This window comes from Chaetura pelagica, unplaced genomic scaffold (assembly GCF_000747805.2).
Source record: "Chaetura pelagica isolate M959 unplaced genomic scaffold, ChaPel_1.0 scaffold479, whole genome shotgun sequence".
Classification (NCBI taxonomy): Eukaryota; Metazoa; Chordata; class Aves; order Apodiformes; family Apodidae; genus Chaetura; species Chaetura pelagica.
Genome location: NW_009954537.1, coordinates 601,157 through 614,316, shown reverse-complemented (window position 1 = coordinate 614,316; position 13,160 = coordinate 601,157). Strand labels below are relative to the sequence as shown.

At 39.9% G+C, this 13,160-nt stretch overlaps 1 protein-coding gene across 1 annotated transcript; it reads left to right on the top strand.

Moving 5' to 3' along the window:
- The first annotated feature begins 302 nt into the window (after window positions 1-302).
- On the top strand, window positions 303-12,833 carry KIAA1644 (KIAA1644 ortholog). Its single transcript, XM_010004778.1, has 3 exons — window positions 303-354; window positions 2,867-3,080; window positions 12,506-12,833. Exons 1-3 carry the CDS (start codon window positions 303-305, stop codon window positions 12,831-12,833), a joined length of 594 nt encoding a protein of 197 aa, XP_010003080.1.
- The last annotated feature ends 327 nt before the right edge of the window (window positions 12,834-13,160 follow it).

Here is a 13,160-nt window from a genome sequence, read left to right as displayed (position 1 = left end):
GAAGTGGGAGGAGTGGCTAATAGGCCAATAAGGCTGTGCTGCTTTCCCGGAGGACCTGGACAGACTGGAGAAATGGGCTCACAGGAACCACATAAAGTTTAGCAAAGGGAATTGTGAAGTCCTGGACATTCCTGGGGAGGAACAATGACAGGCACCAGTAGCTGCTTGGGGCCAGCTGGCTAGAAAGCTCTTTGTGTGCTGCCAGCAGATTGAGGAAAGTGGCCCTTCCCCTCTACTCAGCACTGGCAGGGCCACACCTGGAGCACTGTGTCTATTTCTTGGCTTCCTTGTGTGAGAGAGACATGGAGGTGGAGGAGCTCCATTTGGAGCTCAATATCTACTGGAGGGAGTTCAGTGAGGGACTATTCAATGATGAATCCTTCTTCATCATAAAGAAAAGGCTGAGAGCAGGGACTGCTTAGTGTAAGGAAGAGAAGGCTCAGGGCTATCTTATCAGTGTATATAAGTACGTGAAGGGGGGACATAAAGAAGGCTGAGACAAACTCTTTTGGGTTGTGCCCAGTGACGGGACCAGAGGCAGTGGGAATAAACTGAAACAGAGAAGGTTCCCTCTGAGCATCAAGAAACACATTTTCATTGTGAGGGTGACTGAGTACTGCTGCATGTTGTCTGCGGAAGTTGTAAAGTCTCCATCCTTGGAGATACTCAAAAGGCTTCTGGACATGGTTCTGGGCAGCAGGCTCTAGGTGGCCCTGCCTGAGCACAGGGGTTGGACCAGATGACTTCCAGAAGTTCCTTCCAACTGCAAGCACTGAGTTTTTTCAAAACTTAATCGATCCTGGAACACTTTCATTATTACTATGTTAATTAAGGAAGGTGAAGGGAAGAAAATACTTGTTCAAACAAATACATGTTAATGCAACGACATGCTTTGTAGATTTTGCAACAGAATCTGAACATGCAGATTTGTTACAAGCGTTAGAGGATCTTGCAAACCGAAGTCCATAGAAAGACAATTTCTTGCCTAGTTCTGGCATTCTCAGGTTTGGAAGACTCATTTTTCCCAGGAAGGGCAGGAAAAGATATGTATTTAGTTTTCTCGTTATCTGTGCTACTTGAGAAATATTATTCTTCTAGCACTCTCAGTTCCTGACTGAATTAATCTACAGAACTATTTTCTCCTTTGTTAAAGTAATGATGACAGGTATTTGTGCGTGCACATGTCAGTGTGTGTGCATGTGTATATATGTATACATAAATGTAAAATGTTTAGAGTGGCTTTCCTTCACTCAGAGGGCAGTGCAAATCATCTTGTTTTCTCATCAGTTTAATATTCTGCTTTTTGTTCTAGGCTTCTTCTGTACACACAAACAAAGAAGTAACCTCCACTGTCATGATCCTTAAAATGTAGCTAGACCTACAGAAAGAGAGATTCTTGAGATTAATGTGGTTTATCAAATTGAGAAACAAAAGTGTTAGGAATAGACTTTTTAAAGCAACATAGAAAGAAATGAGGATTAGATGCATAAAATGCATAGAAGCAATTTCAGATTAACAGAGACTGTATCTAGAGAGATATAACACAGTTAAATTAGAGCAAATAATGATCTGTAACCTTTTGTAATGGTAAACTGATACAAAAATCATACAACAAGTTACAAGGGATAATTGTCAGTCTGAAGTGAATATCCTTTATTAATTGGTGGAACCTTATGAAGTGCAGCTACCTCCAGCATTGTCTTGCCTCTGTTCTCTAATCAGGGTAGAAACATTTCACTGCTAAGAGTATTCAGACTCCTGACTCCTAAATTTCACTTGCCTTGGAGTGTAAGGACTTTGGGTAGTCTTTATGGTACATGTAGCCTTAAATGAGACCATAAGGCCTTGGACAACATAAATTATAAATAAGTTAAAATGTCAGCAGTATATGGAACCAAATATTGTCTCTTATAAGACTTTTCAGATCAATCAGGAATTTGTGTTGTTGCTTGTGTCCATGCTGGAAGAGATCTATATCCTACCCCTCTGCGAGGCTGATTAACTCAGGGAAACCAAGGTGATGGGATAGCTTCCAGTTCAGGGCTGTTTGCAACCAGCAGCCTTACAGCATGGTCAGGCAGCTTGCACCTGCCCACAGTCTTAACAGGTAGATGGAACCACACTGGACATGTCACCACACAACTGTCAGCCTCAAGTCTACATTCAAGGGATGTACATGGAAAGCATTTAATATTATACATACATATATAAAATTTATTTTTTTCTATATAAATTACATATATATAATTTATTTATGAAAAAAATATTCTCAGAGAGGTAAAAAACACTTTACTTGAGGGTTTAATGTAGGAACTCCCAGGAATAGCTGTATTTCTGTTAATTCTATCTATTTGAAAATTCAAAATCATTCAGATCTGTTATACTGTCTTATAATTACTATTTCTGGCAAAATAATCCTTATCAATGAATGACCTTTACAATAGAGATTATTTTTTTTTGTCAAGAATAATGACTGTAAATCAAGTGCCATCAAACTTTTGTTGCAGTTTCTATGGAGGCTTTTTGGTTTTATGAAGTCATCCCAGGAGAATAAAAACACATTGTTGGGTGTTCATGGGTATCCATATATTTAGAACAGAAAACGTTTCCCCAAATATTTTTGTGCTTCTTAGTGTGGGGGACATTTCTTCCCTTGAAAGAAATCATAGTGATCAGGAACAAAGTAGCAATAAAAGTCAAAACGTAACAAAAGGATAAATATCGTAATAGCAAATGTTGAAAGTTCTGAACCATCGGTGTGTTTCAGAAATCAAACAACAATTGTTTAAGCTTAACCAATGAAAAATGATAGTTCATAATGTGTAACAAGTCACTCACCAAGCCAATGTTGTGCTTTGTTTTACAGCCCTGTCTGCACATTTCCGGGTCTGCGAGCCGTACACGGACTACAAAGGTCGCTACCACTTCGGTTTTCACTGCCCCCGTCTTTCTGACAATAAATCTTACATCTTTTGCTGTCACCATAACAACACGGTATTTAAATACTGCTGCAATGAGACAGAATTTCAGACTGTTATGCAGATGAACTTAACGGGGAATGCAGATGGATATATGCATAAGTAAGTGCATGAGTTTTAAAGTACTCTTCACCAAGCTGTTCCTGCTCTGATAACATAGTCTGAGGTTTGCTTCATCATGGGAGCAATTAGAATCATTGCATGTACAGAAAAACATTGCTGGGAGGTTTTTGCTGTTACAGAGCTCCTAAAAGGAAGGCTATTTTAGCTTTGCTTTCTTTCCTTTGACACGGGCTATAAACATTGCTAGGAGTGCTCCTATGTAAAAATTGCTTATAAATGTAACAAATCTCAAGTTACATAGAAAAGTTACCAAAGTCTCACCTGTGGGCCCAGTCTGATCCAAACTGTGTTCAAATGTGCATTACTAAAAATAAACCCCAAAGCTACCTGCAGGGGAGACAGGAAGTGAGGTGACATTTTCCATATCAACCCAAGTATGCTGTTTTGAATCTCTGATGGCTTGAATAGAAATCTCTTGTAATCACTGACGCTGGGGGGCAGAACTTATTTGCTCATGTACCAACACTGTGTGGTCTCCTTGCCTATTACCTGGGAAACTTCCATGTACTGCTGGGGCCTCTTCTCTAAGGTGAGTATCTGTAACTTTTTTTCTAAAGAAAAATTAAGTAGCCAGTAGATTTTCATTACTGATGACTTTCTTTAAGATGACAAAATCTTCACTTGTGGTCCGTCTCCTTTTTAGTATTTGACATTCTGGCTACACTCATCTGCTGCAATTTCTTTTGGTGCAGAGGGCAACTTTCAGCTGATGTAAATCCCCAAGGTCCAATTCTGAACTATCTGCTTTCCCCTGCCATTTTATTCTGGTATCCAGCCCCTCCAGGGTAAGGAAGGGGCAGATTAAAGACAACTGGAATTCCAGTCTGTTGATTTTTGTTCACAAGTGATTTTATTGTTTTCTTCTGTGGTGCAAAAGTCAGTCAGTGTGTTGTCATCCATTCCTATGGAAGCAGGTGCAAGGCTGCTAGGAGACTATGGTGCTGGACTGGTGATGTTGTCTGTGTGTGCAACTGCATCCAGCAGCAGGCAGCTCATGGAGTCAGCAAACTGTCATCTCCCTTACAACCACTCCTCATACAGCTCTGCCTAGAGAGGTTTGAATCTTGCATAGATGTAGAAGTTGCACACTCTACATTTACAGGTTTTAAAGGGGCAATCACCTACTATAAAGAAGTCTGTGTAGTGTGAAAGAAAGACAAAAATAGACTCTACCCATATAAGATACCTTTAAATCAATGTGAAACCCTACTGTCTTGTTACTATCTGTGCAGCTGTGTCCTTGAGGTGAAATTTCCTTTCCTTGGCCTTGTAGTGCATCTGGGAACATCCTAAGAACATATCACACAGAACGTTGGGGAGACACTTAAAGTCTAACAGGTCTGTTAAAGGCTGTCCATCTCCTCCATCCTTTGTGCATTCTAGACAATGTAGAAACTGGTAGAACTCCCACCTGGGACTACCCATTTCTGCCAACATATATGCCTCCAGGCAACCTGATGGAGGTTATATCCCAGTATGCCCCAATGCTCCCATGCAATGCATGCTGTATGGTAAAAGTAGGATGTGATCCCCCTTTGTTTACTAGGGTGACCATGCTACCAGAGCAGCCATCAGATGCCTGCATGAAGAGATGTCCTCCAGGACTCAGTGCAGAAGGGCTGGGGGCACAGTTGCAAACAGAACCAGAAAACTGCTTCACACTCAGCATGATAAAAATGCTCAGAGTGACAAAAATAAAGTGTCAAGAATAGACTAGCGTGGCTATTGCCCCCACACTTTCCCAGTTCTTTGTCTTGCACAGAGCAAATATTCTTTACTTCTTCCCTTACTGTTCCATAAATGCTCCACCAACACTGCTGAGCAACCAAGTCTGCCTAACAGGCAGCTTCATCAGAGTTTGGGATGTTACTGGCCAGTTCAGCCAAGTAGAAAGCCAATGCTTCAGGCTTTTTCCAACATCTTCACAGCTACTCTGTGTAGTCAGGACTAGAGTTTACTAAGGTAAGGCCCTTCTGGTTTTACTGTCATGAACAACCTGATATGGACGGGGCAGTCAGCAGCTTTCCAAAGCAGGCATGCACAGAGGAACAGGTACAGTGTGGCTGCAAAATCCTGGGGTGCATTAAGAACAGTGTGGCCAGAAGGTCAAGGGAGATTCTCCTCCCCCTCTACTCTGCCCTAGTAAGACCACATCTGGAGTATTGTGTCCAGTTCAGGGCTCCCCAGTTCAGGAGGGACAGGGATCTACTGGAGAGAGTCCAACAGAGAGCTACGAGGATAATGAAGGGACTGGAACATCTGACGTATGAGGAAAGGCTGAGAGACCTGGGGCTGAGCAAGACTAAGAGGGGACCTTCTTAATATCTATAAATATCTGAAGGGTGGATATCAAGAATGGGCCAGTCTCTTTTCAGTGGTGCCCTGTGATAGGATGAGGGGAAACAGCACCAAGTTACAACACAGAAGTTTCACCTCAACATGAGAAAAAACGTCTTTACTGGGAGGGTGACAGAGCACTGGAACAGGCTGCCCAGGAAGGTTGTGGAGTCTCCTTTGGAGACTTTCAAGACCCATCTGGATGCATTTCTGAGTGATCTGCCCTAAGTGTTCCTGCTGCAGCAAGGGGGTTGAACTCGATGATCTTCAGAGGTCCCTTCCAAACCCTATGATTCTGTGATTACCAGTCTTTTTATATATATATATTAAAAAGTCACCCTATTCAGTTGTGATAGAGAAGATATGGCAAGATTCATTCAAGAACCACCACATTAGTTCTGTGCTGATCTGCAAAGGTGTGTGAAATCATGCTTAATACAATTAAAAGCTTCTGGAGAAGCAGCTTAGAGAAGTGCAAGTGTGGAAGCAGTATTGCCTTTTTTTAACTTCCTGAAACATCACCTCTGATAAAATGAAGACCAGGAAAATGAAGAGGTTCTAAGTTTCCTCATAAAACTCCACCAATGTAGGGAGATGGGGAGAGAGCTTTCCTCACCCTGAGCTTACTGAGATAGGTAGAAATCTTCCTGCTAATTTTGGTGTGGTGTAGAGGGACAGAAAGATGCCTACATAATGCCTACATAAAAACATTATAAAAGGCATCTTATTAAATGCATTCTGACTTTATTTAAAATATACAATAATTTAACTTTATTTGGGTTCTAGTAGATCCAGGATTCACTTTATAGTAACAAAATCAGTTCTTTGTTTAGCTCTCATTTCACACATGACTGAAAAAAATTCTGATTAAAATTAATGTATTGTGACAATGATTTAGGATATGGGAATAGCAATGAACTGAAAAAAAAAAAATCGTAGTTTTTAGAGAAGAGTGAGTCAATATTATTATTTAGTTTATTTGAATAGCAGTTTTTGGTTTGTTTTTCCCCCTAGCTATTCTTGTGATCATCAAAACAAATTTCTCATTTTATGATACAGTTGAGGGGAAAAATTAATGGAATGACTTGTAACTTCATCATCGTGGCACAGCTGAAAAAACACATTTGTCTTCTGCAGTAGCACAATACCACTATAACCAAGTTTGTTTACATTTTGTTGTGTTACTATAACAGAAGATTTCTATGTTTTTATAAGTGCAGAATACTTTGCTGTTATCTCTTTGGAATCATGCAGATGAATCAGTTTATAATAGTTTAAAATATGAAAATTCATTTAGTATTAAATAGAGAAATACCAATGGTGTCTAAGAGACAAACATAGTTCTGCCATCCAAAGTATTTTTCCATAAAACTTTCTCTGATGGATTGTGTAACTATTCTTTAAAATACATTCATTCTCAGATTTTCTGTTATGCATGTTTTGGTGGATTATCAGCAGTACTACTATGCTAGGGGTCCTTAACCTGGTACTGGAACAGTGTTTTGGAAGTCAGTAATGTGGCCCTGTTTTTCCTTCTCTCTTAGTCCAGTTTTCCAGGGTTGGATGATTTTTGCACTACACACCAGAACGCTGCACCAAAGGCGAATGCAGAATAGCTCTACCTTTTCTCCATGCACAGCATGTCCCCTGCAGAGCTGGCATTTGCTTAAATATCTCTCAGAAAGTCATCTTTCCAAGAAAGCAAAAAGAAATGATAAATTATTCATTCCACTACCAGCTGCTGCAAAAAGATGTAATTTAGCTGGGAAGACCTTGTCGGTGGTACAGTAACATCCTACAGGAAAACACAGGATTGGGGAGAGGCCTTGAGTTAATAGGAAAAACAAAATAGTAAAAAACCAATCATCTTTAAAGTGTACAGGTAAAAACTTCACAGCTTTCCTCAGTGTTAGAAGTACCAAGGCATTTGCTAGGGTGTAAGCTTTCATTTCCCTGGGGCAACCCTCAGAAAGTGTTACTACTGCAAGTAACAGCCCCATTTAAGGAGAACAGGGAAAGAAACAGTTTCCATGGCCATCTGCCCACATTTAAACTCTGGAGCTGTAGAATTCTGCTCACAATTGGTTTGATTTGTTGTTTTTCTAAGCCTGAGTTCCCAAATGAATTCTTTTCTATTCATGTACTGCACATAAAAAAAAAACAAAACCACCCAATTCCTCTAAATAAAATATTGCCTGGTCCTAACCTGCTTGTCTCAAAAATTTAATGAATTAGATTGAAACAACCACATGGATAAGGCAGGTTCTTTTACTGATATTCTTTTCATTTGTGTGTAGGGATGTTAGGGAAACCTAAGCAGGATTCTGTGGGGAGAATAGGAACAGAGATGGATAGTAAAAGTATCTGTTGTTCTCAGAGAGCCCAATCTAAGGCTTCCTGAATCCAGAGCAAATATTTCCATTTATACAAGTTGGCTTTGTATCAAGGCTATACCATATATGCATGGTATTTCTATAAAATATGAAGAATCTTTAAATAATGAGCTACTAAGCTTTTCTGATACATCCAGGAATTAACCTGTTTTACAGAGAAGGTGAAAAGAAATTCTAACTTTGACTCCAGGTTTAGCTTTCATGTTTGTGTATCAGCAGAAGCAGAGGACTGGTCAACATAGCTTTAGAATTAATTTTCAGTGTTTCATTGCTCAACTTTGTGTTGAACCTAAACAGAAACCTCCAAAATGACATATTGGGCAGGGCAGGAGCACTAGCAGGGCAGGGCAAGCTTCCCAGCTAGGGAAAGGGAAAGCAGAGTAAGCCACACTAAAATAACTTATTGTCATTATTGACCCTGTGAAGGAACAAAACCCTCTCATTTAAATCTTGATACATTTGGAATCTGTTCACACTTTATTTTTAATTAAAATGAAACCTGCACAAAATACTTGAAAATCAGATTGTGAAATGAAAGTTTTACAATTAATTAGTTATGTTCAGTAAAATAAAAGCAGGTTGTAGGATTCCCAGTTCTTTTCTGTGTCTCTGGCCTTGCTGTTATTCAGTGTAAGAAAGATTATTTATTTTATAATTAAGACACCTTCTTAGTTTGTAGGGAAGTTTTAATTTTTGCTATAATTAGTCATGATGAGCAAAATTAATTTTTTCTACCATCATAATAGTTCAAGAAACAGCAAACATCTAAGTATGGCATTTCCCTTTGTGTGCAAAGTATACTACTTATTAATTTTGTTTGTGATTTTTCACAAGGCCCTTTTGATAGTGGTGTTGTCCCACTTTCTGTAAATTAAAATACTCTTTCATTTTTGTACTTGTGAGAAGCAGATGTTATTTAGAAGGAGCAGATGGATACCTCACATATGGCTTGATTAGGAAATTGTTGCTTTAAACTGGAGCATTCAAAATAGCTCTGATTTTTGCTAACCACATTTTTGATGAATGAAACTACTAAATACCTAAAGTACAAACAAATTCTTTTGAGTTAACTATAAGAAATGCTCCTGCCTCTCACATTGTTACCAAAACAAAAATAACATGTTTTCTAATGTCCCTCAGGCTCAGGTTTGGGGCCAGTCTTGTTCAGTATCTTTACCAATGATCTGGATGAGGGGATGGAGTGCACCCTCAGTAAGTTTGCAGATGACACCAAACTGGGTGAGAGTGTTGATCTCCTGGAGGGCAGGAAGGGACCTGGACAGGCTGGATCAATGGCCCAAGGCCAATTGTATGAAGTTCAAGAAGGCCAAGTGCTAGGTCCTGCATTTCTTATCACAACAACCCCAGGGAACACCACAGGCTTGTGGAGGAGTGGCTGGAGAGCAGCCCAGAGGAAAAGGACCTGAGGGTGCTGGTTGACAGCCAGCTGAACATGAGCCAGCAGGGTGCCCAGGTGGCCAAGAAGGCCAACAGCATCCTGGTCTGTATCAGGAATAGTGTGACCAGCAGGACCAGGGAGGTGATCCTGCCCCTCTACTCAGCCTTGGTGAGGCTGCACCTTAAGTCCTGTGAGCAGTTCTGGTTCCCTCACTATAAGAAGGACATTGAGGTGCTGGAGCAGGCCCAGAGGAGCCACCAAGCTGGTGAAGTGACTAGAGAACAAGTGATACAAGGAGCAGCTGAGTGAGGGAACTGGGGATATCTAGTTTGGAGCAGAGGAGGCTGAAGGGAGACCTCATTGCCCTCTACAGCTACCTGAAGGGAGGTTGTAGTGATGTGGGTGTTGGGCTCTTCTCCCAAGTGAATAATGACAGGACAAGAGGAAATTGCCTCAGGTTGCAGCAGGGGAGGTTTAGGTTGAGTATTAGGAAGAATTTCTCTACTGAAAGGGTGGTCAGGCACTGGAACAGCCTGTCCAGGGAGGTGGTGGAGTCACCATCCTTGGAGGTATTCAAGAAATGTGTAGATGTGGCACTTCAGGGCATGCTCTAGTGGCCGAGGTTGTGGGGCTTTTTTGTGGGTTGTGTGTTGTTGTTTTTGTGGGGGGTGTAGTTGTGGTTTGTTTGGGGATTTATTTGATTGCTTTTTTATTTATTCCCTTGGATGGATGGTTGGACTTGATGATCTTAGAGGTCTTTTCCAACTGTGATGATTCTGTGATTTGTTAAACTGAATTTCTTCCTGACTTCTCCTGCCTTCTCTACTCTTTTATTTCTATTAGCAGAAAATAGAAGAATTTACCCCAAAAGGAGTAAAGCCACTGAAAGTCAAAGGTAGCACTGCTGAGAAGGTCCCATTATATTTTCAAGTGCCTGACTGCCAAGATTTTTATGCATTACAAATGTCTACCCACTGTTGTGTGAAGCTAGGCATGCACGTGCAAGCCTTTAGTAGAGACAATGACTCTTAAATTAAGTGTTTTCAGAAGCACTATCTATTGTCTACTTCCAATCCTCCTGGGAATGTACTGGATTATTTATTTTTTTTTATTCCTAGACTTTTGTAATGCTAAAGTTACACAGGAAGGGACCCATTAACAGTCCTGAACTTCCATTTTTTACTTACAGTTATTTACTATGAAACCTCAATAAATCTAAGAACTTTGCATCTGTGTAGTGGAAAAATCATTCCCTGGTGAGATAAATCAGCCTCTTTAAGTGCTGCCAGTCAGCAGCACAGAAATTAGAATTCTGATTTCTTATCTGATTTCTTTTCTGATTTCAATTCTGATTTCTTGTTTCAAATCCTGATTTTTTTAAAGTAGAAAATGAGTCATACAAAAGTTTAAATGCACATGAAAGCTCAAAGCAGAGGCAGAATATTTTTTATCTGAAAAAGCTCGGACATGTTTTTAAAATGTCAAGATATCTTTCTGGGTTGCACCTATGATATGTCTTTTCAGCCTTTTATATTCTCATAGCACTTCCATTTTGGTCAACATTCTGATAATATATAGTTCCCTCTAGGTTCCTCAGAATGTCTGTGAGCATGATTGTGTGTTCAATTTTATTCGTGTAAGTTCAGGTTCACGTAGATGTGGGTTGCCTGTCTATTACTTCAGTATAATTTTTCTGCAAGATTTTCTTTCTAATGACATTTTTCACTAGTATCCCTTCTGCTTGCTCTTATTTTTACAGTCTCTGGTACTTATAGTTCCACATTAGCTCATAGGTCTAGATTAGCCTTCGTCACTGCACACCTCACCATCTCATTCTTACGCATTTCTTCCTTCTCTGTTCTGACCTCATCCTCCCCACCCACACAATTTGCACTCCAAACTGCATTTACACATGACAGTCATTATTCTTTTAATAATATTGCTTCTCCAGGAGAGCTTTAGTACTTCTCTCCCTTTTTGATTTCCAGTTTCGTGACTCCTTGTACCTTATCCTCCTTTTCCCCCCCATTTCTTTTAATATCTTTAGTCACCTGTCAGAGCTTTACATCTCCATGCACCACGTCAGCATCTGATAATTTTCATGGCCTTTACCTATACATACACAAGATAATTATACTAACACATAGATTTAAATATTGTACATATTTTCCTTACTGTGGAACATATTGTGTAATAGCATCTTGTCAATGTTCTTTTGTCCTAAATTTATTATCAGCAAACTAAGGGATCTCTAGCAGTTCCTCTTGAAAGCCTATACTTCTACTAGTGTGTTCTGTATCCCTCAATAATTAAATATTAAATTAAGAGCAAATCCAAGCATCTCAAATGCCTTTTAATCCAAGTGGTTTATAGTGCATATCAGCAGTGAATATTTGCAGTAAGTATAGTCACTCCTTGGTCTCAATTATTAGAGTATTTTGATATGGTGTGGAACATCTCCCTTATGAGGAAAGGCTGAGGGAGCTGGGTCTCTTGAGCTTGGAGAAAAGGAGACTGAGGGGTGACCTCATCAATGTTTACAAATATGTAAGGGGTGAGTGTCAGGGGGACGGAGTTAGGCTTTTCTCGGTGATGACCAGTGATAGGACAAGGGGTAATGGGTGTAAATTGGAGCATAGGAAGTTCAAGGTGAATATCCGAAAAAATTGTTTTACTGTGAGAGTGACAGAGCCCTGGAACAGACTGCCCAGGGAGGTTGTGGAGTCTCCTTCACTGGAGACATTCAAAACCCACCTGAATGAGTTCCTGTGTGATGTACTCTAGGTGCCCCTGCTCTGGCAGGGGGGGTGGACTAGATGATCTCTCGAGGTCCCTTCCAACCCCTAAGATTCTATGATTCTATGATTCTATGGTTACCCCTTACTCAAATGCCATCACTTTCAGCAGGGTGACTTCCTGGGAGTGAGAATTTGCAGAATAAGACATACAACCCATCAGCCGTGTACATATCAGTGGTCTCACTTGAAGTACTGAAGCTAATTGTACACCAAATTTCTGTTCTGGTATAAGTACACAGATGAGAGGGAGAAATGCTTGTAAGACAAGGAGCCTTAGTTTTAAAAACCTCCCACGTCATGCATATAGCAGTATTTAGATCAAAATAATAAGGCAGTTTAAGGATACATGCTTTAGAACAATTTTTTTTTTTTCATCTATGTATTATATGTATATAAATAATAAAACCTTGATAAATTAACACAATGACTGTTATTGATATACAAGGTAACTTTTGTTTTCCCTTTTTTCTTTCACAGCAACTACAGTGCACTGTTAGGAGTGTGGATCTATGGCTTTTTTGTGGTGATCTTGCTGGTACTGGACCTTTTATATTACTCTTCAATGAACTATGATATTTGCAAATTTTACTTGGCACGGTGGGGAATCCAGGGAAAGTGGATGACACAGGGACAGAGCCGATGGATTAACCCTGCTCAGGATCCAAGCCAAGTACAGACACAGCCTCAGCCAGAGACACAGCCTCAAACTCAGCCACAGCCTCAAACATCACAGACAGTACATACTTTAAAAGGAGATACTTTAAGCCCACCCCTGATGTCTTTTCAGAGTACATCTGCCTGGTAAGTTAAGCCGTATTCTGATATGTTTGTTTTATTCTATTGTTTTGTAGTGTGAACATTCCCCTGTATTTCAAAGTGCGTGCAAATTCAGGCACCATTTATAGCACATAATTCTTGATATCATGAACTGTCTTACAGAATTACTGCTTAGAGTGATTTCTTACTTTGCAATATATTGAAAAATCTTTTAGTACCCTTCTCAGAGAAATAGATGCTGCCAGTTTTTCAGTGCTAAGTAGTCCTACTGCTCTGTGGTACAAAGAAACTACAAATCTTTCTTCTATATTGACCATTATACATTTAATTTTAATCCAGTGTCAAAGACTAATCA

Coding starts and splice junctions, on each gene's coding strand:
- KIAA1644 (XM_010004778.1), top strand. CDS start 303: ATGGAGGTGGAGGAGCTCCATTTGGAGCTCAATATCTACTGGAGGGAG. Junction 355..2,866: donor TATCTACTGGAGGGAGTTCA/GTGAGGGACTAT, acceptor TTTGTTTTACAG/CCCTGTCTGCACATTTCCGG. Junction 3,081..12,505: donor GCAGATGGATATATGCATAA/GTAAGTGCATGA, acceptor TTTCTTTCACAG/CAACTACAGTGCACTGTTAG.